The sequence below is a fragment of the Elephantulus edwardii genome, unplaced genomic scaffold (genome assembly GCF_000299155.1).
Source record: "Elephantulus edwardii isolate Elephantulus edwardi_28Jun2011 unplaced genomic scaffold, EleEdw1.0 scaffold00032, whole genome shotgun sequence".
In the NCBI taxonomy this organism is placed as follows: Eukaryota; Metazoa; Chordata; class Mammalia; order Macroscelidea; family Macroscelididae; genus Elephantulus; species Elephantulus edwardii.
In genome coordinates this window covers 12,803,519-12,824,222 of record NW_006399782.1, presented here as the reverse complement: position 1 = coordinate 12,824,222, position 20,704 = coordinate 12,803,519, and the positions used below count along the sequence as shown (strand labels likewise).

Here is a 20,704-nt window from a genome sequence, read left to right as displayed (position 1 = left end):
GGATGGATGGTGAAGAGATTGAGATTGTTCACAGCTTCAGTTTGCTTGGCTCCATGGTCAACACTCTTGGCACCAGTAGCCAGGAAATTAGAAGACATATTGCCATGGGAAAGTCTGCTCTTAGGGACCTCTCCAAAGTACTGAAGAGCAATGGTGTCTCTTTGGAGACCAAGGTGCGTCTGATACAGGCCATGGTCTTTGCTATCACTTGTTATGGATCAGAGAGTTGGACAGTGACTAAGGAGGATAGAAGGAGAATTGATGCCTTTGAGCATTGGTGCTGGAGAAGAGTATTGAGGGTACCATGGACTGCTAGGAAAACAAACAGATTCATCCTGGAAAGGGTCAAACTGGGCTGCTCCTTGGAGGCAAGGATTCTGAGACTCCATCTAACATACTTTGGACATGTTGCAAGGAGGGACAGGTCCTTGAAGAGGGACATCATGCTTGGTAGGGTGGAGGGACAGTGCAGAAGGGGAAGGCCCCCTATGACGTGGATTGATTCAGTGACTGGGGTAATTGGGATGGGTATATCAGAGATGGTGCAATTGGCACAGGTCAGATCAGAGTTTAGGCCTGTTGTACATAGGGTCGCTATGAGTTGCAAATGACTCGACAGCACATAACAACAGCAACAACATATTGAGAAAACTATTTGAATATCAACTTTAAAATGTACTGCAGGGTCAATTCTTTGAAAAGGTGACTTTTGCAGTCAGAAATAGCTCATATATGCAATCAAGATGCATTAATAATAATGGGTGACTAGAATGCAAAACTTGGGAACGGGGAAGGAAGATCAGTTTTCAGAAAACATGGACTTGATGACAAAAATTAAGCCGGAGATAGAATGAAAGAATTCTGTACAATCAATGATTTATTCATTGCAAATACTTTTTATAAGAACCATAAACACAGATTATACACATGGATTTAACTTGATGGTATGCACAGGAATCAGATCAGTTTTTTTCTGGGGAAAGAACTGCTGGAGAATCTCAATATCAGCAGTGAAAACTAGGCCACGTGCTGATTGTGTAACAGACCACCAACTCCTCATATGCAAGTTCAAGCTGAAGCTAAAGAAGGTAAAATCAAATCCACAAGAACCAAAATTTGACTTTTTTCTCTATCCCACCTGAATTTCAAAACCATCTCAGGAACAGGTTTGAGGCTTTGAATACTCATGAGTGGAAATCAGATGAGCTGTGGGAGGGTATCAGGAATATCATCCAGGAAGAATGAAAAGAAAAAAAAAGAGGAAGAAATGATCAAGATGGATGTCAGAAGAAACTCTGAATATTGTACTAAGCACCAAGAAGCCAAAGCAAAGGGAAGAAATCAAGAAGGTAAGTACCTGAAAAGAAGATTTTCAAAGGGCAGCGTGGGAAGACAAAGCAAAGTATTATAATGAAATGTGCAAAGAACTGGAGTCAGAAAATCAAAATGGGGTGAACTCACTTGCCATTTCTAAAGCTGAAGGAACTGAAGAACAAATTCAAGCCTCCAGTTGCAATACTTAAGGATACTCAGGACAGAATATTAAATGATCCAGAAAACATGAAAAGAAAATGGTTGGAGTATACAGAGTCATTGTACAAAAGGAATTGGTGGACACAGAAAAATTTAATGAAACAACGTATGAGGAAAAGCCAGTGATGATGACGGAAGATGTTCAAGCTGCTCTGAAGAAACTGGCAAAAAAATTTGTTCCTATCCCAAAGAAAGGTGACCCGACAGAGTGCGGAAAATATCAAACAATATCATTAATCTCACATTCAAGCAAAATTCTGCCAAAAATTATAAAAAACCTCCTAGAACAGCACACCAGCAGAGAACTACCAAGTGTGCAGGCTGGATTTAGAAGAGGCCATAGTACTAGGAATATTATAGCTAATGTTAGTTGGATCTTGGCTGAAAGCAGAGAGTACCAGAGGAATGTCTATCTGTGTTTCATTGACTATGCAAAGGCATTTGACTGTGTGGATCACAATAAGCTGTGGTTGACTTTGAGAAGAATGGGAATCTCAGAACACATGATTGTGCTTAAGTGAAAACTATAGTTGGAGCAGGAGGCAGTCGTCAGAACAGAGCAAGGAACCACTGCATGGTTCAAAATTAGGAAGGTTGTATGTCAGCATGCATCCTATCTCCATACCTTTTCAATCTATATGCAGAACAGATCATCCAGGAGGCTGGTCTCTAAGAGGAAGAGTTGGGTATCAGGATTGGAGAAAGACTCATCAACAGCCTGCATTACGCAGATGACACAACCTTGCTTGCTAAAACTGATGAGGGCCTGAGTCATTCGTTGCAGAGGGTTGAGGACTATAGACTTAAATATAGATTGAAGTGCAACATCAAGAAAACAAAGATTCTCATCACTGGACAGATTGGCAGCATCATGATTGATGGTGGTGCCTTCTTAACAGCTTAAGTTTGCTTGGCTCCACAATCAACACTTTAGTACCAGCAGCCAGGAAATTAAAAGACAAATTGCATTGGAAAAGTCTGTTGTCAGGGACATCTCCAAAGTATTGAAGACCAGCAATGTCATTCTGGCTACTAAGCTGCACCTGATCCAGGTCAATTCCTTGCTGTGCATCAGAAAGCTGGACAATGACTAAGGAGGATAGAAGGAGAATTGATGCCTTTGAGCTGTGGTGCTGGAGAAGAGTATTGAATTTACCATGGACTGCTAGGAGGATAAACAGGATCCTCCTGGAGAGGGTGACACGATGCTATTCCTTGGAGGCAAGGATTCTGAAGCTTCATCTGATATACTTTGGACATGTTGCATGGCAGGTCCAGGCCTTGGAGAGGGACATCATGCTTGAAGGGTAGAGGGACAGTACGATAGAGGAAGACCCTGCCTGAGATGGATTGACTCAGTGACTAGGGTAATGGGGTTGGGTGTGTCAGGATTCAGAGCCGTTGTACATAGGGTCGCTATGAGTCACAAGCAACTCAGTGGCACACAACAATAACAACAACAACCACCACCAAATATTTTAAAGTATTTAAAATACAGATGGCATTGACCAGCCCTGAATATAACTCTTGGCTTAATCACTGTGTAATCTTTGTTTAATCCTACCCTTTTTAAGTCTCAGTTCCTCATGTAAAAATGAGGACAACTATCTCTAGACGGTCTCTAGATTAAAAAAAAAGAAGAAAAAGAATGTACAAACATCTAGAATAGGATGAGAAAATATTTTCCAAGAGGGCAAATTATAAATATTTGAAAAACTTTGCTAAAAACATTTCTGTGTGCTTACAGTCTGACTTAGTATGCCAGATACTTCCTGTTAATATGCATTTATCAGTGTTATTTTTTTCTTTTGCCTTTAGTGGAGAAGGCTACTATCCGACCAGCAAAAAGCATGGACTCTCTGTGCTCAGTGCCCGTGGAAGGTGAGATTTTGTAATTTGTTTCTGAACAGGCTGGAGGACTGGAGTTCATAAGCAGACTTACCTTTCAAAGCTTCTGTCCTTTCAGCCTTTGTCCCAGATCCCTCGCTGACCTTTCCTGAACCCAGGGGGTTCATATGGCCCTGTGCAACTTTCTCTTCTCTATCGCAAATCCTGAAAGAGGTTTCATCTAAGCTGAAGAACACAGGTACTTTGCAGAGTCTTGCCCTTGGGCTCAAAGGGAGAAGGAAAAATGCTATCTCACAGTTTTTTTTTTTAAAAAAAGGAGCTCTGGTAGCCTAGTGGCAAGAAACTGCATTGCAATCCCAAAGGCGTGTGATTCTAAGCCAGCAAATGCTCCTCTGGAGGAGGGGCACTCTCCTCCTGGACCAGTCAGATTAGATTCGACAGTACACGCGTGCGCGCGCGCACACACACACACACACACACACACACACACACTAAAATGAAAAAAAAAAAAATTGGAACTTTATCTCACAGTTTTGAATCTGCGTCTAAATATACAAGTGTCTTGAATTTTAATTTGGATGTTTCCATAGGCATTAACTTCATAATACTTATCAAATCATGATTTGGGCTTGATAGATTCATTTGTTCATCAGTGAACATAGATGAAGCACCAGCTATGTACTCGGCTCCAGGGGCATAGTCTGTAGAAGCTAAACCCAAAGACTGCACCTCTCCAACAATTTGAATCCCCCAGATGCTCCAGATAGGCAGTCTCCTCTCATTGTAATTCACAGTCTTGGAAGCCCAATGGCAAGTTGCTAGGAGTTGGGATCAACTGTGACACAGAGAGTGAGTGATGTACTAGGGCCCTGGGAATTAATGGCATCCTGGGTTGAAGTAAGCTGTTTGTCTAGTTGTATGTAAGGTGACATTAGTCACCAAAATCTCACCTCACCAAGTTGTGTTCTCACGGGTGTGACCCTCCAGGTTGACTTGGCACATAGCCTTCATTTCTGTTGTGTTAAGCAATCAACAGGGACCGTTACAGGTTCTAAGGCAATGGGATCCCTTGATAGACCATTAAAACACCCCTATATTTGTTCTATAACTTCCAGCCCCTTTAACATACGACATCCTTCTCTTTAATAGTTGAAGCAGCCTGAAATAATATAGAAAAATCTTTGAACCATCTTAAAAAAAAAGTTCATTCCAAAGCTTATGAGAAAATACAAATGAAAACCAAGCCCAATATCGTCATCTTGGTTCTACCCTCCCAGCAAGCTTCCAAGGCTGCAAAGCTTGCTTTTTTAAATTTTTTTTTTTTTTAATTCAAGGCTGTAAATTTTTAGAGGAGGAGACTGCCTGTCTTTCTCCAGAGAAGTGAGCATTAGATTCAAATTGCTGACCTTTCTGTCAGGAACACACTATGTAACCAGCTACACTGTCTGGACTCCTGATAAGATATTCAATAAAGTTGTTTGGGTTTTTTTTTAAGTCAAGTCTTCTTAAGCTCACTTGATACTTTTTGTTTTCTCTAATCTTTATACTCATCTGTATGCTTTGGTTTCAAAGCTCTTTGTCTAAGTTTTCAAAACGGGATTCTTCTGTAGGTCAGTCTAATCGCCTCTGAGCCTCGGTTTCCTTATGCATTAAAGGAGATCTTTGCACTTACTTAAAGGGTGGGTAAGAAATCATACCTATCTGTCATCCCCCAGCTTCTTCACTTCCCATAAAGACTTTTTCTTCTTTGCCCTCACTTCTGGGTGAGCTGAGAACCCACTTCTCACCAAGAAGCTTTTTAACATTTCCTCAATTCACACTTCTAGTCTCATCCTCTGAGTCAGCAGGAGGAAGCCTAGGAAAAAGGGAAAGGTCTAGCTGAGAATGGCATTTGTTTCCGTGCTGACAAATCAAACCTCTGTCTGCCTGCCAGAATCTGAGTTAAAACAAGATAGTGATGCTTTGCCTTTATTTCCCTGCCTCCGTCATTTTAAGCAAACATCAAAATCTGCCATCTGTTTCTTTGTTGTGTTATGATCTACATCTAACACTTGAGACACGACATCTCTGTTTACCAGTTTTAGCAGCAGATTTCAACTGGAGCCAGCTCTCCCTGCAAAAATTTAACCGGATCCCATCTGGTACCACAGCACATAGGCTAATCACATTAGTACTCATGAGATTCTGTTCCCTGTCATGTCAGCCGAGTTATGTACCTGCCTTGGCTACCATGATTCTGCCACTAACTGTCTTTGGGTGGTACAAATAGCTAAGCTCTAGATTATCAGTTCATAGGTTTGGGTCAAACCCATGGACTGGCTCCTTGGGAGACAAGCCTGGTGATCTTCTGGAAGGTCACAGCCGTGAACACCCTGTGGGGTAGTTCCACTCTGGACACATGGGGACGTCAGGAGGTGGAGTGGATGGCACCAAACAACAAAACAGCACTGACCGCTGCCTTTCCCAGAAGGGAGGGTGAGGCTATGTATGTGTCCAGGATGCTGCTGGTCATGCACTTGGGTTTTTTTTTTCCTCTCATTAGGGAAAGAAAACAAAGGAAATTTCAACCGCACTGTTACAGGTGGATTTTTCATTCCAGCAACGAAAATGCACTCCACTGGCACTGGCAACTCCTGCGATCTCAGCAAGCAGGAGGGCGAGTGGGGCCCAGAGGGGATGCCAGCCGGAGCCCAGGGGAGCTTCGAGGGGGGCTGTGACCGAAGACAGCCGCAGGGTGGTCAGGCCCGGCCGCCGCCAGAACAGCTGAAGGTGTTCCGGCCTACCGAGGACCCCGAGAGTGAGCAGATGGCCCCCAAGATGCAGGGCATGTTCTACATCTCAAACGAGAACCCCAGCAGATCCGTCTTCACCAGCAGCCTCTTCCACATGGAGCCGTCGCCCCGCCACCAGCGCAAGGCCTTAAACATCTCGGAGCCCTTTGCTGTGTCCGTGCCTCTCCGCGTGTCAGCGGTCATCAGCACCAACAGCACCCCCTGCAGAACACCCCCCAAGGAGCTCCAGTCACTCTCCAGCCTGGAAGAGTTCTCTTTCCAGAGCTCAGACAATGGAGGGTGGCCTGAAGAGGAGAAGCAGGCATCTACAGGTAAGATGGGGAAAGAGAGGTAGGAAGGCCTCCTTCCGTGACAAGAGAGAAAAACTAGACCAAAATGTGCTGAAACAAAGTTTGTCAGACAATGTAGTAAATGTGTGTTGTTAGGATGTGGGCTCTAGAGCCAGGCTGCCTCAATCTCTGGTCTTTTAACAGGATCATTCTGTGCCTCAGTTTCTCGGTTTATGAAATGTAAAAGATATTCTTGATAAATTAGTTGCAATTATTATTATTATTAGTGAACATATATCAAGCTTTTGGAATGCCTTTTACATTATTGTTGTTGTTATTTTGTGCCATCAAGTCAGAACCAACCCATCACTGAACCTCCAGAGGGTTTTCAGACTGTAAATTTCATGGGATAAGATTAGTGGGTGCTCAGGAATCATGATTTACCATCATGTTTTTGTTTACTCAGCTAATGAGAAGGTGAGAGGAAAAGCTCCTAGAATGGGATTCAGAGCTGCTGTGTTGGACTGGAAGGCTTACGGACCTGGCCTATCTCCGTCCACTCATCCCTCACTTCTCACATCTGCAGAGAACGTGGCTTGGCCACAGTGTTAGCCTAGGAAACTCAGCAGTGAAAGAGTGTACCTTTCCACCCCAAGTACCCTAGACAGAATGCGGGGGAGACTCTGACTGGGTCTGCTTGGGTCACATGTCCAGCCTTCATCCCTTCACTGTTCCTAAGCTGGCAGGGCATGAGAATTGGCCAGGTTTAAGTCTCTGGACCATCTCCGGAGTGAGGAGTTCAGCCAAATGTAGGGGCAACTTTAAAGAAGTGGTGATTGACAGATAAGCCAACAAACGCTAATTCTCCTTTCAATATAGGGAGCTCTGGTAGCATAGCCCATAGGAAGTCAAATTACTAACACAAAGGTCATGTCTCTTTAACAATTCAAATCTACCAGCACTTTTCAGGAGTCAGATAGGCCGTCTCCTCTCATGTGATCTGCAGCCTCAGAAACCCAGTGGAGGGCCAATTATGAGTCTCTTGTGACTGCAGGACACTGAGCTTTAATTTTTTAAAAAAACCAGTGGTGCCACTTTTTTTTTTCTTTCCTTGTTGTGTTCCATCAAATCACATCCAACTGGTGCAGGAGATTGTCCCTCCTCTAGTGGAGCATCTGGTGGATTCGAACTGCGCACCTTCGGGATCTCAGTGTAACTTCTTGCCAGTAGGCCACCAGAGCTCTAAGTTTGGATCGTTTTAAGAGTTGAATTTCAATTCTTTCTCAGAATTAAACTTGTTTTGAGCACCTGTTATGTTGTCAGCCACTGTCTTAAGTGTTCTTCTATATGTAGACTATTTTCTGCTCCCAACAAACCATAAAGGTGGTTGTTAGTATCATCCTTATTTGCTTAGAGAGAAATTACTAACTTGCTCAATGACTCATAGCTAGGAAGTAGAAAAAAGCCAGGATTTGATTCTCAACTAAAAAATTCCATGTTTTTACGCATCCCACAGTGTTCCCTCACAGGTTTACGATGGTCCACACCCTCCCCTAATAGCAGTGAGTCCTTCCCCAACAAGCTCAGTCAGTGAACTGAAGTCAAGCACAGTGTCATCCTGTGGAAATGCGTAACAGGCTCCTTGAGCTGTTTTATTTTTTTGGAATGAGGGAAGTGCCTGAAGTAGTATGAGAGAGATGTTCAAACAGGACTGCAGAGGGATGAGGGAGAAGCAGTCCTCAGGTGAATTCTAGGAAGACTTCTCAGAAGAGTTTATGCCACGTCTTGACACATGGGCAGGATATCTCCCTGCAGAAAGCTAGGAGAAGGGCATTCTGGGCTTAGAGGAAGCAGAATATTCTGGAAAATACACGTGTTTGGGGTCCCGGCTGCTTTGGTTCAGATCCTGACAGTTGAAGGGGGGCTGATATAGTTGTTGAATATATGAAGGTGATACATTTGGATATATGAAGTGGGTTGGTATATTTGAATATATGAAGACTGATACATTTGAGTTGATTTCTCATCTGCAAAGCAGAGGCAGTTCCTATCTCAAGGACTGTGGTAAGCAGTGATTAGAAGTTGTCCACATTGCCTGCTTTAGCGTAGGGCAGATGTGCAATCCATGCTAGTCCTTTTTTCTTCCTCTTATGTTGATCAACCTTCTTTCGCTTAGCCTTTTCCTTCTTCCAGTGTAATACCTGTCAGTCATCTAATTAAAGAGCTCTGTTGGCATACTGCATTACTTGTTTGTGCTAGTAAATTGAGGGTCCTGGGTTTCAATCCACCAGCTGCTCTGAGGGAGAAAGATAGGCAGTCTCTTCCCATAAAGATTCACAGCCTTGGAAACCTCACTAAGTTGATGTCTCTTTCCAAGGAAGAGCCTCTTCTAACAATATGACCACAGTGTGTGAGACAAAGCTTAATCATTATTTCCTCCAAAGAGCACTCTGCCTTCACCCTCCCCAAAACATGTTTGTCTGGTTTTTTGCCCATCTTTGGGATATTTAGAACTCTTCTCCAACACTGTAGTTGGAAGGCATCAACTCTTCTGCCATCCTTATTCATTGCCCAGCTCTCAGATGCATAGCAAGTGATCTTAAAGAGCATGGCCTGCATCAGATGCACCTTAGTCCTCAAACTGACATCATTACTCCTAAATAATTTGGAGAGGTCCCTGACTACAGACCTTCCCAATACATCTCCCGCTTTCTTGACTGTTGGCACCGAGTTACTGCTGGAACAGTGTCCTGTAGAGGGGTAAAAGTTGCAGCAGAGAAGGATGAGTTGTGACTGGACTAGTTTTACATCATCCTCTCATTGTTGTTGTCTGAGAAATGATTCTCAGCTGGCCCTCCAGCAGATTTTCAGAGGCTATAAATCACATGGGAGGAGATTGCCTATCTTTCTCCAGGGAGTAACTGGTGGATTCAAACCACAATAAGATACACATCAGCTGTGCATTGATTCTGGCTCAACAGTGTGGAATTTGAGTTGCCCTCAGATACAGACATACTTTGATTGTTTTTCCACTTTATTGTGCTTCAGTATATCAAAGACAGTGAGGTTGGTGAGGATAGGGCAAGTTCAGAGCCACTGTTCCTAGGGTTTCAGTGGGCCATAGTGGACTCAACAGCACTAATAACAACAACAGAGCTCCTGTAGCTAGAGTAATGGGGCTTTAAATACCACAAGGGAACTGGTAGGCAGCCAGTGAGGGAAGTGGGTGATATGTAAAGGGCCTCCTTCCACTTCTTACCTTATTTTTAGTTACCTGGTGCTCCTAGAACAGAAATAACACAGTATTTCTGAAGGAATAGCTTTAAAGAACAAAAATTTCTTTTTCTAACAGTTTAAGAGTGTATCTGAATTCAGGGCTCCAGAGGATGACTCTCTGCTCATTCTAGAGGAAGGTCCTTGGCAGTCATGTCATGGATATTGTCCATCAGTATATATGCTGTTGCTTGTTTAATCTGCTCTCCTATATTTCAAGAGATTGACTTCAGAAACACCCTGTACTGTCTTATTAACAGAACAAAAGAGAAAACTCATTACCAAATGTAATTGTGACCACAGATATCACAAACTCATTGCTTATTCACAGCTGACCCACCAGGAGGTTTTCAGAGACTGTAAATCACACAGGAGGAGATTGTCCATAGAGCCACAGGTGGATTCAAACCATAGCTTAGGATTTACAATACTAATTTTTAGGGAGATGCAGTTCAGTCCACAACAGAGTCTTTATTAATGTGCATAGTCAGCAGACCCTGAGCTCAAAGCGAAATGCCAGCGCATTGTCCCAACTAAGAGATCATAGCTACAGATAGCTTTAACTTACGGGTACGTTTACCTTTTTGCCAAATGTTTCACTTTCAAGAACTTATATATCTGCACAAGAATAAAAATTATATAGATGTATCAGAGCATTATTTGTAATTCAGAAGACTGGCCATAACACAAGTGTCCATCTTTAGGAGACTGGCTGGCTTGCACATCCACACAATACTGCCCTGTGGAGTCCTGTATCTTCATGGTCTCCCCCGACTCTTCCCCAGTGCTAGGGCATGTCTCACGGACAATTTATCTGCACACAGAAGAGTCCTATCTCAAGTGTGTTTCTGGTTTTCACCTCCAGGGCCTTTTCTGAAGTGAAGCTCTCAACTAGCCCTTCAGTACCACCCACACATATGGAAAAGTAGCTCAGGCTGCCTTCAGCTGACAGGGATCTCTGGTGGCCCAGCCTTAGGGGGTTGTACTGCTAACCCAAATGCCACAGCCCTCTGGCCGTTGGACCTACCAGCCTCTCTGTAGGAGAAAGATGGACAGTCTCCTCCCATGTGATTCAAGCTTGGAAACCCAATGATGTTCTAGTTCAATACATCGAGTTGAGTTTGAGTTGCCCGCAACTACAAGCTTAAATCATTTATTTGGTTTCACTTTATTGTGATTCAAAGATGCTGTCTTTTTACCGGACTGAAGTTTTGTGGCAACCCTATGTTGGGCAAGTCTGATTGCCCCATTTTTCCAATAAGCATTTGCTCACTTCATGTCTCTGTATCTGTAGTTCTTGTGTTCAAACTTTTCCAGAATGTATTGCACACTGAACACACTACAGTTTACATGCTAGGAAAGGGGGTGGGGGAGATGTGTGACTCACTGTATTGCAATGTTTGTTTTATTGTCATGATTGGGAACAAAACCCCAGCATCTCTGAGGTATGCCTGGAATAGGTGATGGGAATCATGGATAAATGACTCAACTTCCCCTCCTTTGGAGGAATAGCTGTGAGACACATCCTACATGGTTCCTCGAAGAGCCACCAGGGAGGGAGGCCCACTGCTTAATGTGGTAATGAACGTACCAACATACCGTTTCTTGACTTTTCCGCCATTTCTTTTTTACATCCTCACTCCGGCTTCCTGTTGCCAAGGCCTTGCCTCAGACTTGACTTTGAAGGGAGTCCACATAAGACAGGCTATAAAGAATGTTCATTCTCTTTGTCTTGGTTCCCTGAGGCTGAGTATCACAAATACTATAAGTTGGTATCTTTCAAGAACAAAAATTGATGTCCTCATAGTCCTGGAGGCTGAAAGTTCAAATTAGCATCTTAGCTGTGGCACATGCTTCCTTGTCAGAGTCTCAGGGATTCCTTCTTGGTTTGTCTGTGGTTTTCCCCTGGTGTCTGTCTGTGTGTACCTTTGTGTCCAACCTGCTCTTTTGAGAAATCAGGAGTTTTTAGATCTAGAGACCACCACTCATAGCCCATATGGAGTTGCACTGCTAACCCAAAGGCCACACTTCTGGAGGTTCGAATCCACCAGTGGGTCCATGGGAAGGAGAAGGACGATCTCCTCCTGTGCAGTTTACAGTCTCCGAAAACCTGCTGGAGGATCAGCTATGAGGCTGTACCAATTCAAAGGCAGCTTCTTTGTTTTTGTTTTTATTTTTAATATATATATACTTCAGTGTGGTCTAGTTAACATAGCAACAATTTCCAACTGTGGTTACAGCCACACTTGTAGGTGTTAAGATCCCAAGACATATTTTGAGAGACACAATTTAATTCATAACATTCTACTTAAGTATGGCATGGATTTCAAGTCTTTTTGTTAAGTGGAGAAAAATGCAAAGCTTAGGACAATATATGTCATATGGTGAAAGTCGCGCATTCAGGTGTCGAAGACTTTCTTTCATAGGTTTCTATGAGTTGCCTACGACTCAACGACATTTAACAACAACAACACAGCATACTTTGTGCAAGGAAATAAAAATACATACAGTGCAGTAGCTGCTTGGATTTGCAAAAATAAATTCTGGAAAGCTAAACCAGAAATTAATAAAAATAGTTATTTGTGGGACAGTGGGAAATTGTGTAGAAACAATAGGGATGAGAGTTTTCTCAACTTCTTTGATACTACCTCTTCATATATTTAATTTTTTCTTCTTGTTGCATATTGTTGTGTCAGATCCAGCTGTCACAGGAGAAAATTGCTCCTCCTTCTCTAGCAGAGTATCTGGTGAATTCAAACCGTGCACCTTTGGGATTGCAGCGCAGCTTCTTGCCACTAGGCCACCAGAACTCCCTTATATGTTTTACTTTTGGGCTGTGTAAATGATTTACGAATATAGAAATAAAATGAAATTTCACAAAGCAAGCCTAATAAATGGTAGGCAAAGGAAAGTAGCACCACTTCAACTCAAAGGCATAATTAGCTCAACTATCAGGATTCTGTCACAGGTCAGTGAATTTCAGGATGGTGTCAGGCTGAGAACTCTTTGAGTTAAGGCACAAGAGGAGCCAGTGACGTGGAGCCCAGATTCTCTTGATGAGCAAACTCTCCTGAACTTTGTATGTCAGACATTGTACTTAATTGGTTTGGCACCAATTAATTTTGGCACCGTCTGTTTTTCAGAGCAGCTCAGTAAAGCACTTGTTATTATGCCACTGGACCAAGAGTATAAGATGGGCTGAGAAACTAATTTTAACTCAAGCTTTTGAAATTCCAATTGAGGGTCTGCTAAGTGCCAGGCTCTCCCAGCCCTCCCCTTTTAGTGTCAGGCATGTGTGTAAGTACTTCATCTTTATTCCATGCTGGGGAAGAAATCTTATACAAGGAATAAAGCTTCTCCTCATGCAAGGCAAATGTCAAGTTCAAACTTGATGTTGACCCACTTTGTCTTTGACGTGGTAGATGTTGAAAATCAGTTTAGATACTTAAATATATGCCTATTGAGTGCAGACAACTCCCGGGAGGGGTCATGCAAGACACTGGCAATCATGATCATCATGTATCTTTATGGCTTGGTGTGAACAGTGGCTTTCAGAGACTTCTGGCACAAACCTTGGCTTCTCATGGCCTCAGTTTCTTTCTTCATCTGTGAAGTAGAAGTTTGAACTAGAACAGAACTTTCCAAGCTCGGAAGTATTGACATTTGGGGTCACATAATTCTGTGTTGTAGGGAGTTACTGTCCTGTGAATTGTAGGGTGTGGATCATCATCCCTGCCCTCTACCCACTAGATACCTGTAACAGCACCCTTCTCCCATCTGCCAGTTGTGACAACTAAGAAGGGCTCCAGATGTTGCCAGATATTCTTTCTGAAGGCTGAGGGGTTTCCTGGGGAGCACCAGGTACTGTAGGTCTGGAATCTGAAGAGAGGGCATTGCTAAGAGGAGAGAGAACGCTCTCCATCCCTGCAGAGCTGGTCTAGTCCACAACAGTAACTGTGCTGAGAGCAGTCTGTCTTCATGTGAAGTTTCCTTCAACTGATAACCTATCCTCATTGCAGCTCCTGCACCTACAAAGGCAGTTCCCGAGGATGCCAAGCCAGTCCCAGAAGTGGTGGGAACAGTGGAATGCAGCAAAGTCCTTTCTTTGGAGCCAGGTGTCCAACCAGATGAGAAAAAACCCTTGGAAACTCCTCCAGGCCCTCAGCAGTTAAGGGAATTAGTGAAGAGGCTGGATCCTGAGAAGGTGGTCGAGCAGGAGCGAGAGGCTGGCCAGGAGCCCAGGGCGCTGCAGGAGAGCCCCAGGATCAGAGCTGAGGCCGTATTTCTGCAGGAGCTGGTAAGGTGGACTCTGCCTGGTCCAGCCAGATACATTCCTGTTTTTCTCAAGGGCTCTAGCTATAGGTTAAATTATTTTTTGTTTTATTTTGGTTTTCTGGTGAAGACCAAAATAGTTTCTATGGAAGGGATTTTAGGAGACAGCCTTCTAAATGTGGTCTGGCATTCTGTAGTGGACTTTTCAGAGGCCCTGCAGCAATGGGAAGGAACCATTTAGTTCACACTCCCCAGGACCAACTCAACTCCAAGTATTTTCTAACCTGAAGTCACCATAAACCAATAACATGTCCTTGGAATAACATGTCATCCAATCCCAGAATCAACACAAAACATCCCTCTCACAGTCCATCTCAAATGTAATGACCATTCATTGGGTCCAACCCTTTTTTCCAGACATCATAGATGGACAAGTATCTACACTTGTTAATAAAATCTTCTAAGAAATTCTTGGGATCTAATCCTCTCTTTTAAGGCTTCTGGAGAAATTAAAATCTGATGGCAGAGCAATTAAACATTGTCTTCTTTTGAAGTGGAATTGTTCAAGAAACTTTTATGAGATGTCCTTGGAAAGAGGAAGATATGAGGGGGTTTTCTAAGGATACTCAAGGAAGAATCCTGCACTTGAGAGGCACCTTTGTGGCCTGGAGAAAAATAGCAAAGGGAAAGAAAAATCCTTTTTGCCCTATACATGGCTTAAAAAAACTTGTCCCAAGATATACACAAAAGCACCATGTCCTGAAGTTTAGTACAGTGCTGAGGCACCACAGTAGGGCATAGGGAGGGTTCTAGTAAGGCATGTTTACATTTGTTGAAGGTGAAGAGGCAGACATGTTTATGAGCGTTGAATTCTGGGAAAGCAAGCAAGTAGATGGTATTGCTTTGAGAAGAAGATGGCGAATTCATGGGGATGTGTAAAGATATGCACTTCATTCAGATATTTTAAAACATGTATAAGACACCTACCTTGTACTAAGGTCTTGCTGAGCGTTGACATGACTACAGTGAAAAGACTTGTTATTTTCTCTGCCTTTCTTGGAGCTAACAGTCTAGAAGAGGAAAAGATTAAACATCATTTTTAAGGGTGATAATGGAAGTGTAAAAGACTCCCCTGGGTAGCATAAATGGTTAAGGGCTCAACTACTAACTGAATAGTTGACAGTTCAAACCTATTCAGAGATGCCTCAGAGGAAAAGACGATGTGTCTGCTTCTGAAAGGTCATAGCCTTGAACAGCTCCAGAGCACACACACTAGGTCACCATGAGTCAGAATCAACTTTACGGCAAGTGGTGTTTTGAGTTTTGTAGTTTATGAACACATGGAGGCTTGTGAGAGCATAGAAAAGGGGGAAGGAGAGGTATCACAAAACCTCAGCTGAGGGAAGAAGCGTGTCATAAGAGTGACACAAGGAAGGCTTCTCTGAAGAGCAGGTATTTCGTTTGAGAAGTCAGCCTGGAGAAAGGATAGAAAGGCTGGAAGATGGAGCCTTTCAGGCAGAGAAATCAGATGGGTGATAAATCTGAGGTGGGAAAGAACAGGAACCACTCAAGGAGCAGGAGCAGGGCCAGGACACCCAGCCTGGAAAAAGTGAGGCTCATCAAGAGGCAAGAGCCCCGTTAGGCAAGACAGCCTGGAAGGAATTTGAGGCGTAACCTAAGAACAACAGGGAAAGTATTGAATATATTTTTAATTCTGTCTTTAAAGGGTCACACTATTCTGGGAGGATCAGGGCTGGAGAAGGGCTAGAGAGGAGGAGAGGATGCTAATGAGCCTTAAAGCAAAACCAGAAATATTGTTGCCGGTGAGTCAGTTCCAACTCATAGCAGCTCTGCAGGACAGAGTAGAACTGCCCTGTTGGGTTTCCAAGATCCCGATTCTTACAGAAGCAAACTGCCGCACCTCTGTCCATCAGAACAACTCCTGGATTCGAACTGCTGACCTTTCAGTTAACATGGTCCCAACTACTCGACCAGTTCTGGTAAAATAAAACACAAAATACAGTGGTTTAGACTAGAGTGAAAACAATGGAGATAAAAATAGAAGGGTTTAAAGGACTGCTTAGAAGGTAAAGGACTGATTGATGAGGAGTAGAGAGAGAAAGAGAGAGTCAGCGAATCCTTGCAAGATTCTTATAGCACTTGAGATAGCAGAAAAAGATTGAGGGAAGTTTAGATACTCATTTAATCATCTAGATGTACTGATTTCTTAGTATTGATGCTTTAGTAAGAGATCAATAAATGTAGGCACTGAGGTGAATTACAGATGAGTAATAATAGCTGTCCCTCCTGCTCTGAAGGAGAGCACAGGCAGGAAGTAAAACAGACAGAAATGTGCTTTCATTGGTACAACATGGTAGTCAGGTCTCAAAATTAGCCCTGTCTTAACCAAGTAACTCTTCTCCTAGATATTTATCCAAAGGAAGTAATTGTTTAAAAAAAATTAAATTAAAAAAACCCACCAATCCATTTCAATGCAATAGACCTTTGTTGAGATCACCTATACATAGTAAACAAGATACCGCTTGACCTTGAAGAACAAGGATGAGTAAAACACAATTCCTGGCCTCCAGGAGCTTATAATGCCATGAAAAAGATAAGACAAGTATAAAGTAACTGTCCTATGAAGCAGTGTGTGATCAGAGCCAAGTGAGAAATGGTGACATGTCAGTGGAGGGCAGGCTTCTCAGGAAGGCCTGTTTCCCTACAAGCTAGGAAAAATTTCCTGAACTGCTTCTTCTAGTGGAGGATTAGGCCTGGAGACAAGAAATAAGGAGCTGAAATCTGTGCCCTTTAGCCACACCAGGCCTCTCTCAGTCCATTTCCCGCTTGCAGTTTTGGTCTTTGCGTAGGAAAAGGGAAGAATCCAGAAGCAGACAGAAAAGCTGAATTCATGGCTAAAATTCGGGACACAAAGACAGCAAACCAGATGGAAGAAGAGACAGTTCACCATCTTTAGAAAGGGACATGCCGTCATATTAATAGTGATTAAATATGGGTACGAAGAACAATCATTTTTCATGCTGCTTTTCTTTTGTATTTTTAAATTTTGCCACACAGACAATGTATTTGCTTTGTAATTTAAAATCTGAATTAATTAGAAAGCAAAATCATGGGGTAAGTTGATAGTTTCATTTCACTAGGAGAATCTCATTCTTGTTTGGAGTCTCATAAACTTGAGGTCAAAGGAAACCAGAATTTTTGTTTGTTTTATGAAGTGTCAGTGTGGAGCTGTTACATGCTTATGCTTTCATGTAGACAGAGCTGTGAGCATCTAACCTGGTCTGCTCCTCTACAATTTATGGAGAGTGTGTAGCCCATTTGAACACAGCTTTCTCTTCTATAAAATGAAAGTAATTATAGTCATATTTATGTCCTGGGTTGGATGTTAAACAAGAAATCTGAAAGCTAGTGAGTGGTTGGAGTCCGTAGGTGATTCAGATCTGCATGGTGCAAATGTTTAGGGAGTCAGCTGCTAAGGGAAAGATTGGAGGTGCAGATCTGCCCAGAGGTACCTTGGAATAAAGACCTGGTGAGCCATTGAAAACCCTATGGAGTTCTACTTTGACACACGCAGGGTCACCAAGTGTCAGAAGCAACTCCACAGCAACCGAGTTTTGGGAGAGGTGCGGGAGCAATCTCTAATAAATATATGCAGTTATTATCAACCACGTATATCCTTTATTTGCTAAGTTAGCACAGCCTAGCATTGCTCCAGGGCCTTCACTCCCTGGGAAACAATGTGGGTGTCAGTGATGACTCATTGATAAGATTCGTGTTTTGATGTTTTTCAGGATGAAGATGATCTAGCCAATGGCCTGATCTGGCCAGACATTCAACAAGAACTGAAAATCATCGAATCTGAGGAGGAGCTCACCACGTTAACACCACCGCTTCCAAAACTCAGCCCAACTCAGCCAGTTCCAGAATCCAGCGCAAGCTCTTTGGCTTCACCAGAGCCTCCCGGGAGCTCACCCCGAAGCTCCGCCCAAAGCCCAGCCCCTCTGGAAGAACAGACCAATCAGAGCACAGAGATGGCTTCGCCTGCAGCCAATGAAGAGAAACCTGATCCAACTTGCAGCCATAAGGATGAACCTGAGACGGAGCAGCGCCCAGACCCCAGAAATCTGGCTTCTCTGGCAATAGTTCCATTCGAGGTGGCGTCACTGCGTACTAGGGTGGAGGTGGGAGGCACTGGGAAGCTATCGCCTCCCCACCCGCCTGCTCCTCCCCCTCCAACTCCTTTAGAGGAATTGCCTCGAACCCCTCTGCCGGAGAGCAGCCCTGAGACAGAAGACCCCACTGGAAATTTGAGGACAAAACTGTCTTTAGACCAGCTGAAGACCAAAGGCAACCCTGCCACCCCGAATCATTTTCAGATGGATGAGGCCACACCAAAACCGAGTGAAAAGCAAAAACCAGAGAATGCTGCTCTCCAGGTCAAGGAGCCTGGTTTTCCAAGCACAACAAGGGAAGAGGAGCTGGCCCCACACAGCGAGGGGTATGCAGTCCACTGTGCACAAGAACCTTCAGACTGTGATGAGGATGACGCTGTGACAGACACTGCCCATCACGGCCTGGAGATGGTAGAGCCCTGGGAGGAGCCCCAGTGGGTGACAAGTCCCCTGCACTCGCCCACCCTAAAAGATCTGCAAGCGGCCCAGCTGCAGGGTCCCCAGAGCCACCGGCTAGAGAAGAGGCTTTCCCACAGGCCCAGCCTTCGCCAGAGCCATTCTCTAGATAGCAACCCCACTGATAAGGGCCAGTGGTCCCTGGAGGGCCCCTCCTCCAGCAGCTGTGCTAATCTTGACACACAGAGCATTTCCGACCCTCTGCAGCCTCTGGCCCCCAGGAGAGAGATGACCGGATGGCAAGAGAAAGCTCTGAGGTCCTTCAGAGAGTTCTCTGGTCTGAAGGAGGCAGAGGCCCTTCCCGGCCACAAGGGACCAGGCAATGTGCAGTCTGGAACAGCAGAATCTGGGCCCATCAGTCCAGCAGAGGGAAAGGAGCTGGTGGGGCATCTGCAGCTCAACAACCTGCAGATCAAGCAAGGCAGTGCTCCTGGACCAGAGGCCAGCAAGAAGAGTTCCCCTGGCGTGCAAAACACCATGCCTGGAGAGCAACCCCCAAAGATACAGCTGAAGGGCACCGAATGCGGGCCCCCAAAAGGGAAAAATAGGCCTTCTTCCCTCAACCTGGACTCTATTCCCATTACTGATCTCTTCAGGTTTGAGAATGTGGCTGCTTTTGGTTCACCTGGAATGCAGCTCTCTGAGCCCAGAGACTCAAAAGCCACATGGATGACCTCGTCCCACTGTAAAGCAGACCCCTGGAGGGTCCACTCCCCAAACTCCCAGGACCTGGACATCGTTGCTCATGCTCTGATTGGCCGGCGTAACTCGGCTCCTGTGAGTGTGTCGGCTGTGAGAACCTCCTTCATGGTCAAAATGTGCCAGGCCAAGGCGGTCCCGGTCATCCCACCCAAGATTCAGTACATGCAGATCCCACAGCCCCTGCCTGCTCAGAGCTCAGGGGAAGATGGGGCTCCACTTCTGGAGAAGAGTCAAGAGAAGCCCCACTCAACTGCTGTGACCTCTCAGAAACCTGCCAAAGATGATTCTCCCGCCTCCTTGGAAAGCTCAAAAAGAGAGAAACCAAAGCAAGATACAGGAGTCACTGAGTCTTCAGCGGATGCGACTGCATCGTGTGAGGGACCCACCTTTTCTCCAGAGCCAGGCTTGTCGAACGTCTCCACCCAAGAGTCAGTAGTGCAATGCAGAAAGTGCATGTCAGAGACAGAGCCATCTGGGGACAACCTTGTCTCTTCAAAAATAGAGCGATCATCTGGGGGTTCTAAGCCTTTCCACAGGTCAAGGCCAGGAAGACCTCAGAGTCTAATCCTGTTCAGTCCTCCCTTCCCTATTATGGACCACCCACCCCCCTCATCTGCTGGAACAGATTCCAGGGTCTTGCTGTCTCCTATCAGAAGTCCCATCCAGACAGTTTCCCCTGGCCTTCTTTGTGGGGAGTTGGCAGAAAACACATGGGTCACACCAGAAGGGGTGACACTTAGGAATAAAATGACCATCCCTAAGAATGGCCAGAGACTAGAGACTTCAACCAGCTGTTTTTATCAGCCCCAGAGGAGATCAGTGATTCTGGATGGAAGAAGCGGGAGGCAAATAGAATGACATCCGTTCAGCTGCTAATGTTGGAAAAGTGTCATGATTTGTCTGGAAGTGACTGCAGGACCAACTTGCTGTAATCCTATTAGGCACAGGTTATCCAAGATCAGGTTTATTTTGGCCTCTGATTATTTTTTTCCAGTCTTCCAATCATTTATTATTAATAAATTTCCATTTTCCAGAATTGTGGTCAAGGGAAGGACTAAGATATGAAATTTAAATAAATCCCTAAGAGCAAGTGGGGAAAGGTCACACAGTGGAAGAAGTGGACATGCTTGCCTCCAGTGATGTTTGGGGCTTGTGTGTAAATGGTGGTTCCCTCACTTAACGTTACCTATTAATGTTGAGAGCTGGTTGTAATAATGTCCCTTGATGCTTTGCCTATGTTGGAAAGTGTTACTGTCTAGGTTTAAAGGTCACCTCTTTACCTCATGCTTTCTAATGTTCCTAAAAATATGTTCTAAAAATATAGTTCTTGCAGAGCAGTTTTCTAATCAGCTTTGTAGAAATGTAT

At 44.2% G+C, this 20,704-nt stretch overlaps 1 protein-coding gene across 1 annotated transcript in view; it reads left to right on the top strand.

The window, feature by feature from the left end:
• Window positions 1-20,196, top strand: part of ARHGAP31 (Rho GTPase activating protein 31) — a 145,219-nt gene extending 125,023 nt beyond the window's left edge. Inside the window, exons 9-12 of the mRNA XM_006884262.1 lie at window positions 3,352-3,414; window positions 5,924-6,484; window positions 13,735-14,012; window positions 17,800-20,196. Of these exons, the coding sequence (XP_006884324.1) occupies window positions 3,352-3,414; window positions 5,924-6,484; window positions 13,735-14,012; window positions 17,800-20,196 (3,299 nt within the window). The remainder of the gene's footprint in view (window positions 1-3,351; window positions 3,415-5,923; window positions 6,485-13,734; window positions 14,013-17,799) is intronic.
• Window positions 20,197-20,704: the final 508 nt, after the last annotated feature.